Source organism: Dermacentor albipictus, chromosome 1, assembly GCF_038994185.2.
Source record: "Dermacentor albipictus isolate Rhodes 1998 colony chromosome 1, USDA_Dalb.pri_finalv2, whole genome shotgun sequence".
NCBI lineage: Eukaryota > Metazoa > Arthropoda > Arachnida > Ixodida > Ixodidae > Dermacentor > Dermacentor albipictus.
The window spans coordinates 230868087-230886686 of record NC_091821.1 but is presented as its reverse complement, the minus strand read 5'-3'; the positions used below and the strand labels follow the sequence as shown (position 1 = coordinate 230886686).

General features: G+C 44.7%; 1 protein-coding gene across 5 annotated transcripts in view; it reads right to left on the bottom strand.

Moving 5' to 3' along the window:
- vari (MAGUK p55 subfamily member vari) overlaps window positions 1–18600 on the bottom strand; it is a 106458-nt gene that overhangs the window by 28410 nt on the left and 59448 nt on the right. For 2 of the 5 annotated variants that reach the window (XM_070531037.1, XM_070531036.1), the window contains 2 exons: window positions 2182–2303; window positions 826–978 (listed from right to left, as the gene is read on the bottom strand). In XM_070531037.1, the coding sequence (XP_070387138.1) occupies window positions 826–978; window positions 2182–2303 (275 nt within the window). Of the gene's footprint in view, window positions 1–825; window positions 979–2181; window positions 2304–2641; window positions 2661–2827; window positions 2849–8668; window positions 8844–18600 lie in introns of those variants that run through there. The other 3 variants (XM_070531038.1, XM_070531039.1, XM_070531040.1) reach the window with 3 other exon arrangements.

Here is an 18600-nt window from a genome sequence, read left to right as displayed (position 1 = left end):
TGACAGCACAAACTTATCAATCGGCAATTTTGTCTGCTGTCAGTGACAAATATTGAAAAAAGGGGGGGCTTCATCACAAAAAGGTGCAATGCTTCTGCCATCTATTCCTTCATGCTTTAAGAAATAGTTCATTTACAGATGACCCGGCCACAAGAGGAGGTGCCCTGTGTTTCAGCAAGAATGAGCACACTGTGGTCACACACCCACATGCACAAACAGCCAAAGCTGACGAAGGCAGCTAACAGCAAAAACAGGTCATTTGAAGAAGATATAAGTAGGGTGATTTCACTGATCCCATGTACAAGGTACCTCCTCACCCTTTGTGTGTGGGTGTGAGCCACTGCCAAGATGTACTAGGAAAGGCTGAATGAACCAAGAGATGATAAGGACAAGGCTGAGCAATACAACATGAGCATTGACTGTTTCAGTGCAAGGACAATCAGCACTTTGGCTGTATCACCCAGCTTTGTTCTAGTCATCACTATGCTGTAAGTTTTACCATGCACTTTAACTGTGAACTTGACACTAGAGCACAAAATAAAGATCATTCTTAGACCTTAGTAAACTTCCTCCTGCATCAATTGGCTCAGCAGGCCTGTTGACACTTATACAGCAAAAATGAGCAGAACTGCCAACATGTGGTGCCATTACTGACAAAGGTGTTCCCCACATAAGTGAAGACCATACAAGACGATGGCAACTTTGAGTATGGTTGACTGAGTTTATATAAAGATGACCCAGCTATCAGCTTGTGCTAGCACCAGAAGCGAAAAGTTTTGAATACCAATAAAGCAATAATTTGTTATAAAATACAAAAGGTCATACTGAGAAGTGAGGACCACTAAGGATGTTGGCAAGTTCTTGGGCATCACGATTATTGACCCGTCGGCAAGTCTGGCAGACATCCCCCAGAAGTTCTACATTGTTTGTAGAAACAGGCTTGAAAGTTGTAGTTTTCTCTTCGAGATGATCCTGAACCTATCAGCCAAAAATAGAAAAGTGAAATCATTGGTATCATATGTCAAGTAGAGCAAAAACATTAATGATATTATTTAAGCACTTGTAACTTTTTGGATTCGAACATTACTCCAGATAAATACCCCCATTCTGGCCCTTTCAATTAAGATGCTGCTAGTCAATCAGCCTTGTAACTGAATATTACACTAGAGGTTGCAAGTAAGTACAAAGCTTTTTTTTATTATTATTATTGCTTAACCCTTTTGCTACTACTGAGGGCGAGCCAGGCTAGTAATTCAAGTATGTACCGCTCCTACCGAGGACATGCTGGGCTCATCCATACTAAAACCTGCTAACACAAGTTTGTCTTCACATCGCACATAAGTTAATTCGGGCATAAGTTATATGGGCGATCATCAAAGTGATAGTACTGCTCTATTTCAGTGCAAAGAACACACCTTTTCAGCTAGCGTTAGAGATTTGAAGCTCTGCAGTAAATTTTGTATTATTACTGTGTTTGAACAAACTCTCAGGTTGTTGGTTTTCTTTCGATATTATTTATTTAGAGCCTCGTTCTGAAATAAATACGTTCAATGGTATTTTTTGGCTCTTTCTTTGTGTATACGTTTCTTCGATCCAATAAAAACAATTGGTATATTTGGATCGTTTTTGCAGAGTGTGCTCGGTAGCGAAAGGGTTAAACTAGATATGTGTCTGCAGTCAGCATTGCTCATTTTAGTCAAACAAATCAGTGCTTCAACATATGGCAAGCATTGTATTGTAAAATTGTACCCCACCATAGCACCTGTGTTTGGGGCAGATTTTGATGATACAGCTGAAGCTATGAGCAATAATTAATAATAACTGTGTAAGTAATTGATAAAGTATATTGAAATGATTTGGACATGCTAATGAAGACAGTATGATGGGGCTGACAAAAATGTGCCATCTGCTCATTCTTAAAAAATTTTGATATGATTAGCCACTCTAACAGTCTACATTTAAGTGTAAAGCAACAGCAAGCTTTGTAGTGCCAAAGGGAAACTGCTATCTACAAGGTGAAACAGAAGGCTTTTATGGCCTCTTTGCTTTACATATTATTTACTACCGCACTGCACGCAGACTGAAAACATGCAGAAGTAGCTATATAATATGTGTTTATGCAATAGAGCTTTGTATTATGATATCATTTAAACAATGAAAATGAAGAAGAACCATGCACACCTGCACTAAGCAGTTCATAACAGGTGATTCCATGAGACCCTTAAGAAAGATGAGGTCAGTGTCCCGAGCACCCACACGCCCATTGAGGTCCTCAATGTTCTCTCTGACATGCTGAAATGCAGCTGAAAAAGAAAAAAGATTGCCTTTGCAAACACAAACAGAAATATTCCCAAAACTCCAGGAAAGGTTAGCAAAAACTGTTAATGCATGCTGCAAAATAAGTTTAATTCTACAAGCAAGAATTCTTCTGGTATTTCATATTTTGATGCTAGAGTCTATGAATGACATTTGAAACTAGAGTAAGATTTCCTAAATAGGTCTACTGACACGGCAGTATTGACTTGCCATTCTTTTGAATTAAAAGAAGGTTCAAGGCCTACAACCACAGAAAAAATACTGGCAAGATTCAGAGTACCCTTAATAGTTCGCTGTAATATTTTACTACGAAACAACTTCGGACCTGGTACCCAGAAGGCGGAAACTTTGCTCAGGATGCGGATACGTTATATGGCGTCACCTATGCAAAGGGAGGTCACGTTGGAGCAAACATCTTGACTGCGTGATCGTGACGTTTTAGCTGCTATGGTAATGCTGCACGGCCCAACACTTAAGGGCACTAAAGAGGAATATTAAACTCTGCTTTTACCATGAGAGGAAGCCTGGGAAGGAAGAAAAGAGTCGAAAGCAAAAGAGACCACGAAGTTACCGCACTTAGCTCGCCATGACGTAACGTATTTTGACAGCGTCTACTCGCGTCTGGTCGGTAAAGACGGACTTTTTGAAGAAAGCAAGAATGCCACCCGAGCAAGTTTCGAGAACTTTTCCTACGCCAACACGACCCAGGTACGAGGAAGTATACTTCGAAATCCGTGATGTCATACTAAACGTATCGGGGCTGAGGTTTAGGCGCGAAATTCAAGGAATAGAAGTATGGTCTATACATTCTCTCCAGTAATAACAAACTTTTCCCTCAATTGAAACAAAACCATTTTAGCCGTCTAAAATGATTTAGGGTTGCTCTTTAGTGTTCATTTAATTATTTACTTCACTCTGGGCGCGGCCACGCTAGCGCGACTGCTCAGGAACTTGTTACACAACGACCGTTCCGTTTGTGGTAGCTGATAGCGCCTCGTGATCCTCTACACGCAAAGCTTGCGTGTTCGCTAAAGTATTACCACAGCCATTACTAGGCATTCACTTAGAGCACGTGGTTATCTCGCGAAAGCGCTGATGCTATCACTGACACACGAGAGAAAAACAACGGCTGATTGTTGGTGCGTCAAATGGCGCAAACAGTGCATCTATGAAATTGATCAGCTTGTTAACTTAGTAATGTGCAAACTTAGAGCAAGAAAAAAAGAGCCGGTTGCGCGTACACTAACTCAGCAGCCGCGCTATTAGCCCCGAGAACGAACTACAGGGGCGCTGCGAGCGCCGCTCGCGTGACATCAGGGCACGGACTCTCGCCTGTCGTCTGCTGCAGTCCGGGAGTTGTCCGGGCGCCTTCTAGTGTTTTCATTTGTTCGCTCTCGTTCCCTCTGTTTGGATGCTTATGGCAGTCATCTAAAGTATATTTTTGCGACGTCTTCCCTCGAGAAATTTTATTCAAAGAGCTTATTTCTTAGACGACAATACAGTTCTCAAAGGCAACGCTACAGTGCCAGCCGAAGGAGCGAACACCAGCCCATTGCGGGTTTTTCGAGTGCGGATCGACAACCGCAATAACATAGCATATAAGAATCCAGTTATGGATACCATACCTGCCGCGGTGCAACAAGTATGTCACAAACGCTGGCTATATATGACTTTTAGAATAGTTGCCTTGATTTTAATCCGCTAGAAACAGGTTTTCTCACGACGAGTAGTTCACGGTATAATAATGAATTTTTGCATTTTTTCACAGAAACGCTCGGCAGTAACACGAGGACTTAACACTGCAGTTTAGATTCTACCAGCACCACTTGCTTCTTTAACTGCTTCTCAAAATTAGGCGATTCATCACGTGTTTATTTTAGGTGGCGGTAATTTCAAGTAAAGTTAATTGAAGCTTACAGCTGTTTGCAAAACACGAAAAGGAATGTACCAATATATATTCCGTTTTCCGTGCTACACGTTCAACTCACTTCGACAATTTACTGGTATTTGTTTCTTGAAGAATATGCATGACGAATCTGTTTGGCGAACTGACACAGGCTGATCGGCTCAAACTTTTTAGTGAAATATGCCTTTTAGACCATATGGCTGCAGCCAGAAAGAAGTCGAAGCGTCATTCATTAACAGTAAGGGACATATTGAATATATCATACTTCCCCGGTGGAGGGTCAAAAATGAAGTGAAATATGTAAGGCTTGAGGTGTCTTCCTGATGAAGGTTCGCGAGGTTCTCTTTTACGTACTGACGAAGCGAATAGTTCTCCCTATGTATAATTAAACAACGCTGGATCGAGACATGGTGAGGCAGAAGGTGCTTGAATTTTCCTTTTCTAGGCACCCTAAGCTGCACTGTAGTTTACTTTAGGCATTGCAATAGGCGCTATAAAAAACTGCTTCATGGTTTCAATTCGAAGTTGTAGTGAACTGATGGGTTTCGCGAACAATGCATGCCTCGCCATATCGACAGTCGGTTGCTACCGTTGCGTGAGGGGTGTGTGCCATCGATTAAGGCTACTGAGGGCCACCATGAAACATTCCATCGCTTGCAATTGATTGGCTCTCGATTTTAACCACAAAACTTTTCTTTCAGGTAATTGCTACTATGGTATTTGTGAATTGACGATGTGAATACTCTACATGACGTGCCGTCGTGTTAGCAGCCATGAGAAATTCGTTTTATGGGGACCTGTTTCAGAGAGCGGTGAAAGTAGCAGCAAGCTTTTCATACGAAATGCAGCCTAACCCTTTCTTTTACGCATTAATAAAGTGGCCATATTTGACTAGAACAACTCACCGGAATAATAAGAATCATGATGACAGCTTCGCTGGGAAGTGTCTTTCTAACACGGATAACATGTTGACAACAGATACAAAGATTTTTCTTTCGTGAAAGATGCAATGTCTCTCATAGCTAAGTACTAAGGGAATGTTAAGTGTTCGTCCTGCAGTGGACATAATAGATGATGATGATGATGATGATGAATTGTTTAGCAAAGCATCATACACAACTTCGCGTGTTGAATTTGCAGACATTCTTTTTACGCAAAATTTATGGACATGCATTGCAAAACCAGTAGACACCTTCAACGCTGCGTAGCTTGCGATATCCAAGCCGCAAATTTTCTTGAAGGAGGAACTGTGGTTCAGGCATGGAAGCAGAAAGAAGCCGACATATCCTCAAAAAGTACGGCTCGAGGTACCCATACTCCAAGCATACTAGAAGCGAACGAGCGCGCGCGGCAGCCGAGCGAGCCGAAGCGAGCGGCGTTCTGGCCGTGACGTCATTCGCGAGAGGACGCTACTCGAAGTTCTCGCCGCTAATAGGCTCAATTTCAGCTGAACAAGACTGACATAGACTGAGACATCTGTCAAGTGCTGCAGAATGCACATAGTACATTTAAGCTTAAGCAACTTGCCGCTATTAAATTCTGAGCATTTCTATTACAAATAAATATGCTGGCAGAGACGCTGTCAATGCTGTTTTCGTTCAGCGGTCGATAGGGCCCATCCGGGGCACCAATGGAACGACTGAGTTCACTGGCGTCATCGGCACGAAAGACCGTCGCAAAGCAACAAGCTTTGGCCGTCGGTCGAGTCGACATCTTCCTCGGCCCAGTATGACAGCATGGGCTTTCACAGACATTTGCAATTTGCCGTCAAATCCGGCCAACTGATGGCGTCGGTTTCGTGTGGTACGTGTTGTTGCGACCTAGCCGGGAGTGTGTCCCAACTCGGTAGCGAAGAATTTTGCGACAACGGACGCCGCTGGCAACGCCTAGTATTGCTAAATATGCAGCGCTCGCTTCCTTGACGTTTCCTTATTGTTGTTATTTGCAGTTCCTGCGACACTGAGAGAATGCGGGACCCGAGAACTTCCAAGTCTGTACCCATACTATGTTTCACGCGCTCGACGGCCGATAGCTCCGCTCCTTGGGATTGCTGTGGTTGCCACACAAGATCACAGGCAGCGTGCGCGTATCACTCCCGTTATTTTTTAACGTGACGTCATCATAACTAGCCTTACTGCTACCCGACGTCAACAATTTTTGTTCTGTGCCATGATACCAACACTGTCAGGTCTGGCATTCGAAGACCTGAATTTAATATCAAATTTCACCCAACTTTCATACTTGCTGATCGTGATATTTTTTGCGTCTGCAAAACGACTGGTAGAGTTTCTACATCACCAAATATGTGTCAGTAATGCTTCAAGGGCAAAGAGAAACACTTTAGAAATTGACATAACATTATTTCTACTGTTTAGTCCAGCAGTTATGCACTGATATTTCGATGCATACACGATCTAGCGTATACATGTAGCTGAGTAGGTGTCCATGAGCAAGATATCCAAGGTTATCAAGCAGGACTTACCCACTCTTCTTCAAGAATTCTCTAAAATATCCACTGTTTTTAACTCCCATCTTATTTTTCACCTAATGAAACGTACCCGAAGTGCACTAATCGCATGTCATGGAGCTCCAGTGTTTGCCATCCAGTGTTACCACAACACACGAACAAAGCTATATAAAGAAGATGATAACAGCAGCCTTTCTTTTTCCTTCGAAATTTCGAAACAAAAGAAAGCTACAGTCACCAGAGTCCCTTTATATCCAGAATCAAATGCAATATTTTCCAACATACAACATAATGACAACTGCAGACACTGAGTCATTTATTTTTGCTCTCCTAGCAGTACAAAGGTCTCGTCCACAAAACAAAAGAATTGCAGGCAGCTTCCACCTGCAACAATGAACCTTGGTTCACGTTGTTATATCAAAGACAATAAGAGTTCAGCCATGCATATCTTGCCTTAAATTAAGAAGGAATCTGTTCACCAAGGTAACACTAGCATGCCATATGCTTTGTAAGGAGAAAAAAAAAACTATAGTTCACAGCAAAGCTTACATACAGGATTGCAGAAAGCATGTTTATTGAGTAGCCACCAACACATAACCCCGGCACGAGCAACATGTAAACAATTTTCTACATGTTGCTAGTGGGTGATCAACCAAATTAGAACTATTGAAGATAAGAAACGAAGTGCTGTAGAGACTAAATCCTGCCTAACCGACCAACAAGACCGCTAATTCGGTGCAGAGAGCCGCCTTCACACAGTTTGTCACGTTCTTCTATTATTATTATTATTATTATTATTATTATTATTATTATTATTATTATTATTATTATTATTATAAGATAACATACTGAAGGAATCCCAGTCAGCTCTTGTTAGATAAAATCCACCAAAGAAATGACATGTATTGAAGTAAGAGAATGCGAAAGAAAACCAAATAACAAGTTGGCATTAAATACCAACACTGTAAGCGAGCAGAAAAACAAGAAGATATTTTGAAGATCACGAAAAGGAAATTTATGTTTGAAGCATACAATAAAACGGGCGAGACTAAGTTTATGAAGATGTTTTTCATGCCTTATCACAGGTGAAGAGAAAGAAAGGGAGGGCGGGCGGGGGGTTCATGAACTAGCCTGTCCCACACCTCTGAATATCGGCTACATTACAAATTAATACATAAGGCACCTTTAGCATGCCCGCCAAGTTGCTTGAAGTCAAAACACGAAGAAGCGACTTAACGTTCCGCATACACGAGGTCTCCGAATTCACCTCTCATCGTTCATGTGCATTTGATCGGTTTGAAAAAGCCCCGTTTGCAGCTGCAACGGTTCCGACCGAGGATTGCATGGATTCGACACAGGTAGAAAAATACGAGCACTAATGTCACACCACACGTTCCGACCATGACGCGGCAATAACTGACGTCAGTTGCCTGCCTCAGCGCTAATCATCGCAAGCGACTGCGATATTGCAACGGCATACTTTCTAGCGTCGCTGAAGGGAAGCGCGCGTCTGTCGCGTTGATTTTGGGGTCACCACCTCATTTCCTAGCCGCTGCCGTTCTGCCAGCGCCCTTATGATACGGCACAGATGCCAGTTCCTTCGCTGAATTCGACCCGACTTGTTTCAGGCGAAGCGATTCACGCCCGAGTCCACGCGCGAGCCCACCTGTTGGAGCACGCGTCCCTACCTGCGGACACTAACGGCGCCGCGTTCAGCAACAATAATACGCTGCTTGACCCGACATAAAAAGTTTTTTTTTTTCCTCCTCAACACAGCATCCGTCGAAAACAAAAACCCCAACCCTCACCAAGAACTGAAACAATTTCCTCAACTGAAATACCACAGGCAACGAAATTCCGAAAGAAGCCTGCCGCGTCACATAGCAAAGCCCCGCCCCGGGGTACAACTTGATCCCGTCTGCGTACGTTTGCCAGTGGCAGCGGCACACTGGACGCGCGGATCGGACCAGAGGACTCACCCATTTTGAGGCTGCTAGATCAGGCTGCGCCAGGAAACGATCAGCCGACGATATCGCGAGTCGGACGTCAAAAACAATTGCACAGAGTACAGGTACAAAAACTGAACCGTGCAGCTCGCGTAAAACGCGCGCCGCGAGCCAACGCCAGAGATGCGTACCCCGTCGCGTTTCCGTCCGACGCGCAGCAACGTCACGTCCGGTATGTCGAACACGGCAGAAGCGGAGTCGCAAAACCTGTCTTGGGCGCGCTCAGGTGAAGCATCTCTGGGGTAAGCCAACAAAGTGCGCTGGCCGAATGGAGTCCGGCAAATGCTCTTTTGCGGTTTGTTTGCGGCGCGCGCCTCACTCGACGGGGAAGACGGAACAAAGACGACACGCTCCTTTTTTTTTTACGGCGAGACGTGGAAGACCGGAAAAGAAAAAAAATATGGGGGGTGAAAGGAAGGTGGAGGGAAGTGAATAATGGAATGTATGAAAACGAAAGTGCTCTACAGCTATTATATCGCAGGAGCACCTGTACGGGGGGAACGATTGGGGTCTTTCGGGCAACTAAGACCGTTTTATGCTGCTCCGTAGGTTCGTCGCCCCCCGTGCTACGCTGACGCGCGTCGCTCCTGTTTTCTCGCCCAGCATATTTTCGTAGTTTATCGGTGTCATATGACTGTCGCATCACTGTCGTTTCGAACTTGAATGAGCACTGCATAAATGCGCATTACAGAAGGTTCACACATTAACAAACAATTCACTGCCACTGCTTGGAGCGCGAATTGCACTTCGCAGTATCGGCGAACATGGGCGCAGGTTGTCGCAGCAGTTCAGCACGTAACAGATGCATGTCCGGGCGGCAGCGCAACCATCTCATCGAAATGAATTAGGGTGAATAAATTTACCGGGACGTGCAGGAAGCCGCGTGGTTTAGTAAGCCCATATCGGAGGGTTGTGCATGAGCATACGCGCGCGCGCGTGTAGCCATTTATATATGAATAGAAATTAGCTACGTAGGAGGCATTCATAATTTTAGGCAAATTAATTTCTTCCTATAGCGTAAAGTTCTGCAACGTTCTGCTCTTCGTCGCGTAACATAGCGTCGTCTACTAATTCGTTGGAGTTCACTGTTTTCAATAAAAACTTAAAATAAAAGGGAACAAAGCTAAGAAAAAATTGTGCTCTGAATTGGTCGCTTAAGTTTAGAGGTGTGCGACAGTGGCGTATATAGCCATGGGATGGAACACCGAGCAATTTTTGCGATCGAATACGAATCGAATTGTGGCGGAATCGAATCGGATCTAATAGCTTTCGAATAATGAACTGCCTTTTTCACTATTATTATAAAACAGTATTCACATCCTGGGTAGTATTCACAAGTTTGGCAAGGTTCAACAGTGTGAGGCACCGTTTTTCTTTTTAAATCGCTAATGGAACATTAAAATTAGGAAGTTTGTACGCCTACTCAGAACTTTGGAATACACATGGCTGTTCACTATCTGAAGAAACGGAAAGAAGCTTTGTGGGCCAGTTAGCATTTGCGTATACCGTCGATTCTGAACCGGAAATACGCGTCGCGTCGTCTGCGATGACAGGGCGACAAAAACAGACTTTTTTTTTCTATATATTTCTAATTATAGCAGTTGACTAGAACTAGCCGGAATAGAACATCCGCATCAAGAGCAGAGAAATGTTGACTTAATTCTCGCTAACTCCATATTTCCGGAGGAAACCGTTCGATTACTGCGCATTGTAACCACAAGCCATCTTTATGAAGCGAAGGTGAGACGAGGGGGTGACTTTAATGAGAACTGTAGAGTGTTCAGTCTAGCCATACACCCACCATGCTGTTAGTGATTATAAGAATAAAAGAGAGGGAAAAAAATAAAGTTATACAAAGAAAATACGAAAAAAAAGCACTTCCTACACACACGAGTATGGGAGCTCGAGAAACATTGTGTAACTGCTTAGTGGGAGGCTGTAGCGCGGTCCCTCCCTATCCATTTATTTAAGAAATTTCTTAAAGAATAAATTCCTTTTAGAAGCCTGGCGTTTCTTCCGCACCTCCCAGAAAATTACGCCAGTTTTGTTTCGGAATAGGCGATAGCACAGCGATAATGTTTGGCATAACGATGCCCTATCGTTTCCGTGGTTCTGACGGCACCGCAGAAATAGGCAGTCGACACAGCTCACGTTTCTTTTTTTTTTTCTTTTTTTAAGGTGTTCTCGTCTTTTGAGAAGTGCACTTGATATCTTATTCCGCGATAAATTTGCGATGTACCATGCAGGAAAGTTGTTGTACCACTAATACATAGAAATTTGTCGGCCTTTTAACCTATTGTATTTGATTCTATACACGCGAAAACGAGTGAAAGGAGAACGCATCAGCGTGTGCCGCGTGCTCCGCGTGCTCGGCCATGTCGGTTCTGTCCCGCCGCCGAAACTTGGTCTAGTGGGCTCTTCAGAGTCACCGTTTCCGCTGAAGCTCCCGATTCGGCCGTTATAGGTCAGTTTTCTGCTATTATACTAGATACACCGTAAAACGCACACGCCAGGATACGCGGAGAGCAAGAATGACGGTGTCCTCGAGAAGGGAAACTATAGCTAAACCAACTAGTTCATCACCGTATATGGCTTCGTGTGACAACACTGCGGTCGTTAACATGGACGCCGTCACCATCTCAGTACGCGGCAACAGCGGCGCTTAACGGCACAGGAAGTGCGCTTTTGTTGCGTGCCATGGTTCATCGTGCGTTTGCAGCTTGCAAGCAAATTGCAACGCTCTTCGATTTTTCAAATATTTCCGGGGCACAGTGTACGTGATTTGGACTTCGTCGTCCGCGCTCAGTTCAGCGCAAGGCTCTGCGCCACGTGCACTTGAGCAAGAAATAACGTGGCGGTATTTAGCGCAAACTGTCCTTGTTCATCCCGTTCAGATCAATGCCCTGCTTATTTTTTTTTTTTTAAGCAGCACACTGGTCGAGATGCAAATTGCTAGCTTCTTTCTTTGCTGCAGACTAGAAGTTTGAAGTTGTAATTTATGTAATACAATGTGAATGTCGTGCTCTCCAACAAATGAAGAAAAACATACAAAAATGTACAAAGAAAAAAAAAAGGATACAGCACGGAACTGTGCTGTCGCTGCTCGCGTTATCTATGCTGTCAATGCCCGGGTCTAAGCTGCACACTTAAGGTAAATTCTTATAGTTTCATTGCAATATTATGAGGGACAGCAACAGTTCTTGCTGTCTACGGGGAAAAATACTTATGAAAATTGAGACATGTGGCACAAGCAGCCCTCGAGTAAGCATATATGTCTCGTCAGGCAGCCTGTTCACTGTCTCGGTTTAGACAAAGAAAGTTATTAGTTGACCCAGCTCAACATGTTTGGATTCCTTCAAAACGATGGCCGGTGCTGTATGCCCTTGGTTATTTCAACGAGCACTACACCCTACACTAAATGCATCTGGGGCGAGCCCTTGATATTTTTCATTACTTTTATAGTCATCGTGCACCGGGTGCGATTGTATTATATCACATCTGGTGCACATGTATCGAATAATGTAAACAAGCCTTTTGTTGCCGAGCACGACTCCACGAAACCTTTCATTTCACTTTTTTTTTAATGTGAGAATTCTATTTTCGATTCGACATTCGACGGTCGTTTTTCTACATTATTCGTATTCGATAACTTCAATAGCGACCATGGGTCAGGGAGGCCATATCGTCCACCTCCTGACAAAACTTGCGATAGCGATAGTCGACAGCGGTCTAGCGTGTCGCCATCATAGGACGAGGTAAAGCTTACTGTGACGAACCGGTTCGCGAACCGGTTTATTTCTTCGAACCGAAACGAGATCAGAGCGCGTCGAACCCGAACCGAACCGGGGTTTTCTTTTTTTCGGTTTGACACCTTGATCTTAACACTGAATGAAATTATATCGCCTCCGCTCTCACTCTGTCGAATGTATCTTTCATCAAGCTTCCGCAAGACTTGACAGTGGCACCTGCTGTTGTTGCTTGAAGTGGAGCGTACAGTTCTGTACAACAGAGTACTGCTCCATTGAACATTTCTTCAGATCCGAAAAACATTATACATCCCTCGATCGACAGAGAGCAATAACGTTACAAGCATGAGCTGCACTTTCTGGAGTGATTATATCGATCGGTTCGTTGTTCTAAATTGCCAGGCAAGGCGGCCGCGCCCTTTGGAGGCCAAAGATGTTTTTTTTTTTTCGGTTTTAGTCAGTTTATTATTATTCTTTTTTAATTTCTTGCTGGCAAATATTTTTCGGCGTCTTTCGGTCAAGACGGAAAAGTAGAAAGCGCACAAATAAATGAGAAGGAAACAACGGAGGAGTGGTGAAATGTGAAAGACGAGAAGACGAAGCACCACCCTTCTGATCTTGCTGAGCGGCATGTCGGGTGCAAAACAGCCGCACGACGATCTCAACGACCCGAAGTAGCGCTTGTAGGTCCGCTTAGCTCTCTGTGACAGAGCCGTTGGAACGCGTGCTGCTTACTAGAGTAGTTTTGGTTCCTGCTAGATGAAAGCAAAATGCAGGAGTGACCCGGGGGCTCCAGAGTTTTAGCAAATATCAAAAAGGCCGGCTATATGGCAGGTCCCAAATTTCACTGTCTAGGATAAATTTCTTTTAAGAAGTGAACTTTTCAACTGCAAATTACATGTTGCACTTGGGAATTCTACCGGTTGCATTTTAACATCTATAATTGCTGTCATTGCGGAAATGAAATGCAGTTCAATGCAGCATCTACTCAAGTTCAACTAGGCGAATGTGTTATTTGGCCTGTCTCACTGCACGTTGTGAATCGTCGTGCAAGTGACGTCCGACTCAGCCCAAGTGGTAGCATTGCGCTGCCTGCCACAGACGTGCATGTACCATTTTATTCTTTAATTCGATCTTCTCAATGTGCATACCTGCTTCGTGCACCGCTCTGATAACATGCACACGCACAATACACACGAAAAGAAAGAAAACAAACTTAAAAAGAAGGAGACAAACACTCGAGCCATTCTTTCCATTCCCTATGTGCCCTGTTCTCTACACCGCAGTTAAGATAGTTATGCACTACTGATTTGCCCTATAGCGCACATGTCCGTTGAAAACGGCCAATTTGACCTGACGTTGTACCAAACGGCCAGATTTTGCATTAGAAAATGAAAGGTCGGCGTTATACTTTATAGGCACTCCTCGCGAAAGAGAAAGGAAATCACGCTGCAGGAGCGAGCGTACTGGAAAGACCAGCCCAATATTGGCAAGCGATCAGGAAGTTAACTTGGAAGGTCAGATCCGGTGCCACGCCCAGAATGAGCAGGCGACGTACACGCTGTTGTCAACCCGTCAATTCGCCTGTTTTCCTTCTCTCTCGCAATTTTTCCCCTGCAATCTGAGCGCGCCGTGATGGCTCGAGTTTCCGAATTATCTCATTTCTACAACTTGGGTCTCTTTGATTTGTCGATCAATATCAATTACACGTTCACTGCAAGCTAGTTTTTTTTCGTTTTTTTCCCTAGAAGCACTTATTCGAACAACCACTTTCGCTCAGACGCCTTTTATTTCGAGAGCACGCATAACTCATCTGTCTGAAGAGTACTCGGTTTTTTTTTTTTTTTTGCTTTACGACAAGCGTGCGTGCGTCGGTGCCACAATCTCCCCCAATATGATGTCCGCCTCGCCACTTGAAAGCCAGTTGTCGCGAGGAGAAACCATTCTGTCACAAACGAATATAGTTACAATTATAATTTTAGCACATGCGCGGCTTGGGCTTAGCTTTCTCTTGTTTTTATGCGCGAGAATGTAAGCGCCGGTGATTGTCGTTGAACGGTACCTCAAGGTAACGTTATGTGAGTTTCACTTCTATTTTTTTATTTTGTTTTAACATAATTTGTTATATATATATATATATATATATATATATATATATATATATATATATATATATATATATATATATATATATATATATATATATATATATGTACTACTGTTGCTTTAAACATTGTATAACATCATAAGTGTCCTTAGCAGGAGGTCCCCATACAGTCTTTGACTATGGGACCTCCTTATGTATACTACGCGCATGCAATTATCTGTATTTTTGCTAATAAATAAAATTATGAAATTATTATTTGTATATATAGATATACTGCATTTGACTAGAAATTATATATATATATATATATATATATATATATATATATATATATATATATATATATATATATATATATATATATATATATATATATATATATAGTCAAATGCAGTATATCATCATGCGATATCAAACTTCCTCGACGTATACGCTTCAGTCCAGGAAGGAAAGTCGATGATAACGAGGCTGCGGAGACCCGTCCGAAGAATGTGTTACAGCAGTCGTTATCATGTCGTCGTCAATCCGCCATAGGGCTAGAAGAAAAAAAACACCCACTACCGCTGCACTCCATACAATCCAAGCCACAGAAAGCCGACTTATGGCATATATAGCATTGCATGTTGAGCCACAAAACAGTGCCAGTGAGCGCGCACATCTATTTCGCGCAATCAAACAATAAATCGCAACTTGATACCTCCGTTAATGCAGCGTGCTTTCTTTTAGACCGTATACACACTTTTTTTATCAGAAGTATTATACGTGTAGCGAATGCGGCATTTATGCAGATGAGTTCCTAATAAGTCAGGCAGACATATATACTTTTCCGCTAATAACGTGAGCTTCAGGACCGCTATTTTGTAGCGATGCCTTATGCCTTATTCTATGCTATTCTTATCATCCACCACACACGGCCGCCTGATCCCGTTAAAAATGTGGGTAGACCGTCGCTCTGACCACTAGCCAAGCGCGAAAAGTCTGAAAAAGCATAGAATCGGAAAAGGCATCGCTACAATATACCGGCCCTGAAGACCAATTAACGAACAACCATTCATGAAAATTTTAATTCGTGCCTCGAGAGCCGTGGTTTAAATGGCAGATTTGGAGGCAGTCACTTTTTAATGCACCATCATTTTTTTCAACGATCTCGAGCATCGCACGTAAGAGATATTCATCATCAAATTTCAACGGTAAATGCAGGCCGAGCGTGCCGGGAGCGCAGGAGAGGCGGCCCCGGTGTCACATCGAACGGAAACGCCCCGTGACGAAATGCACGGCGCAGTTTGAAACTGAACGTCTCGACCAATCGCGGCACGTACGGCACGTTCTCCCCCGACAAGCATGTGCGACTGTGTGTCGTGTCTGGATTTGCCGCGGCATGCCATCATTCAAACGTCATCACATACCCCTACTCCTTTACGGGGCGTTCCAAGGAAATAGAAACCGATGTCCAGACAATCGGGATGGACGCTAAGCTCGCTCACATGCTGGAAGCCAAAAGATCCATACTGCAGAGATGGCGTACCCAGAGACTCAATAGAAGACTTAGGAAAAAGATTGCATTACTGAACAAGGACATTGAGCACCACTGTGTAGTACTCTCCAACCAACAACGGGACGAAGTATGTGCAAGGGCCGATGGCAGCGTGACATATGGAAAAACTTGGAACCTACTCAAACACCTTCTTAACAAAGGTCAAACCAGGAGCTCCCAGACCAAGGCGGCTGACAAGATAGCGAAACGTGAACTCAAAAACTACACCGAGCAGGAATTTATGGCAAGACTTGCCGAAAGATACATGCCACTCTCGAGCAGCCACGAAAACGAGGCCGAGGCATCCGGTTCCCCGTACACGGGAGCTGACAACCCCGACCTCGATGAACCCTTCACCCTGGAAGAAATCAGGACCGTCCTTCAAAACTTGAATGGCACATCGGCCCCAGGTCCGGACGGTGTTAGTAACAAGGCCCTTCGTAACTTGGACGAAGACTCCGTCCGGTTCCTAGCGGATCAAATCAATCAGGTCTGGGCTTCCGGCAGGGTCACACCGGAATGGAAGAACGCCACCACGGTTCTCATTCCAAAGCCCAACAAGCCCTCGGGCGTCGAGAACCTCAGACCCATATCACTCACGTCGTGCGTGGGTAAGGCGGCGGAACACGCCATTCAGAACAGAATATCCAGATTCCTCGAAACCAAGGGACTATTACCACACACCCTCATCGGATTTAGACCCGGTCTATCAACTCAAGACACCATGATTTTAATCAAGCACCAAATCATTGATGACCCCATTAGAAACGCCAAGGCCATTCTTGGGTTGGATCTAGAGAAAGCGTTCGACAACCTCTCTCACCAATACATTGTGGACACCATTTCTAAACTCAACCTCGGAGCTAGGTTCCACTCGTACGTCAAGTCATTCTTGGATAACAGGACGGCTACGCTCCGATTTGCCGACCTCTCCACGGAGACTCTCTCGCTGGGGAGCAGGGGCACTCCCCAAGGCTCGGTCATCTCCCCTATGCTTTTCAACCTTGCCATGGCGGGACTTGCTGAGAAACTAGGGCAGATCCACGGGCTCGAGCATACCATATACGCAGATGACATCACCATGTGGGTGTCCAAAGGAACCCCGGGCATGGTGCAGGACATCTTGCAAGAAGCAGTGAACGCCATAGAAGAATTTCTAATTCCCACAGGACTCAGATGCTCGCCTACCAAGTCGGAGCTGCTCGTACGCAGACCCACGCAGAAGGGCCGCAGGCCATACTCGTCAGACTTCGATTATAATCAAGAAATTACCGTACGAACCACTTCGGGACACGCCATACCGTGCGTCGATAAAATCAGAGTCCTGGGTATGATCGTAGAGACTAAAGACGTCAATGCCTCTACGGTTCAAAAGCTCATCACCAAAACCAACAACGCTATTGGGCTCATCAGAAGAATTGGCAATAGACACAGGGGCCTCAGGGAACATACTCTCATCAAACTAATACACGCGTTCGTCACCTGTCACTTCGCATACGTTGCGGCAATGCTCAATTGGACACGATCTGAAAGAGACAGACTGAATGCACAAATCAGAAAGGTCACCACGCAAGCCCTCGGCATTCCAACCAGCACCAGCAACGAGAAGCTGGGGCACCTGGGCATGCACAACACCCTGGAAGAAATTGCCGAAGCCCAGCAGCGCGCCCAGCTTGCTAGGCTTTCGACGACGCCTCCGGGGCGCACGATCCTAGAGAAGCTAGGCTTTGCACAAGGAGACATAGAAAAAGACTTTGCGGACCTCCCACGGGACATCCGCGCCAAGATCATGGTCCGCCCTATACCCAGAAACGTACACCCCGAAAACAACAGGGGCAGACGACAAGCGAGAGGACAATTCCTTCTTAGCCAAGCCTTGGCGAACCGTGAACGCTCAGCTTTTGTGGACGCGGCGGCATACACGGGAAACAAAGCTTTCGCAGTGGCGGTTGTGGATGGCCGTGGATCCACAAGATATGCAGCCACGGTAATTGCAAGGAAGCCTGCGCAGGCCGAACAGGTTGCGATCGCTGTTGCGCTCACCGATGACAATCTTTCCCATATCTACAGCGACTCAATAGCCGCTATCAGAGCATTCCAAAAGGGCACAGTCTGCGCACAGGCTCTCAGGATTGTTTCAAAGAAAGAGATTAAGAACCACTTCATATACTGGTTCCCGGCACACTTAGGACCAAAGATCGGCGACGTCCCCAACCTTAACGAGGCGGCACACGAGGCTGCGCGCGCGCTTACAGACCGCGCGGCTTCACCCAACCACTCGGAGAATAAGGACGCGCCCACTGCATACAATGAAATCACTAAACACTACTACCTACAACGCAGACAGTATAGCACGCCACACCGCACGCTCACTCGAGCTCAAGGGGTTACACTCAGAATGCTACAGACAGACACATACCCCACTCAAAACAGATTACACCATTACATGCCTGAGCTCTACGACAAGTCTCATTGCACCAATTGCAATACATCCCTTAACGTACATCATTTACTCTGG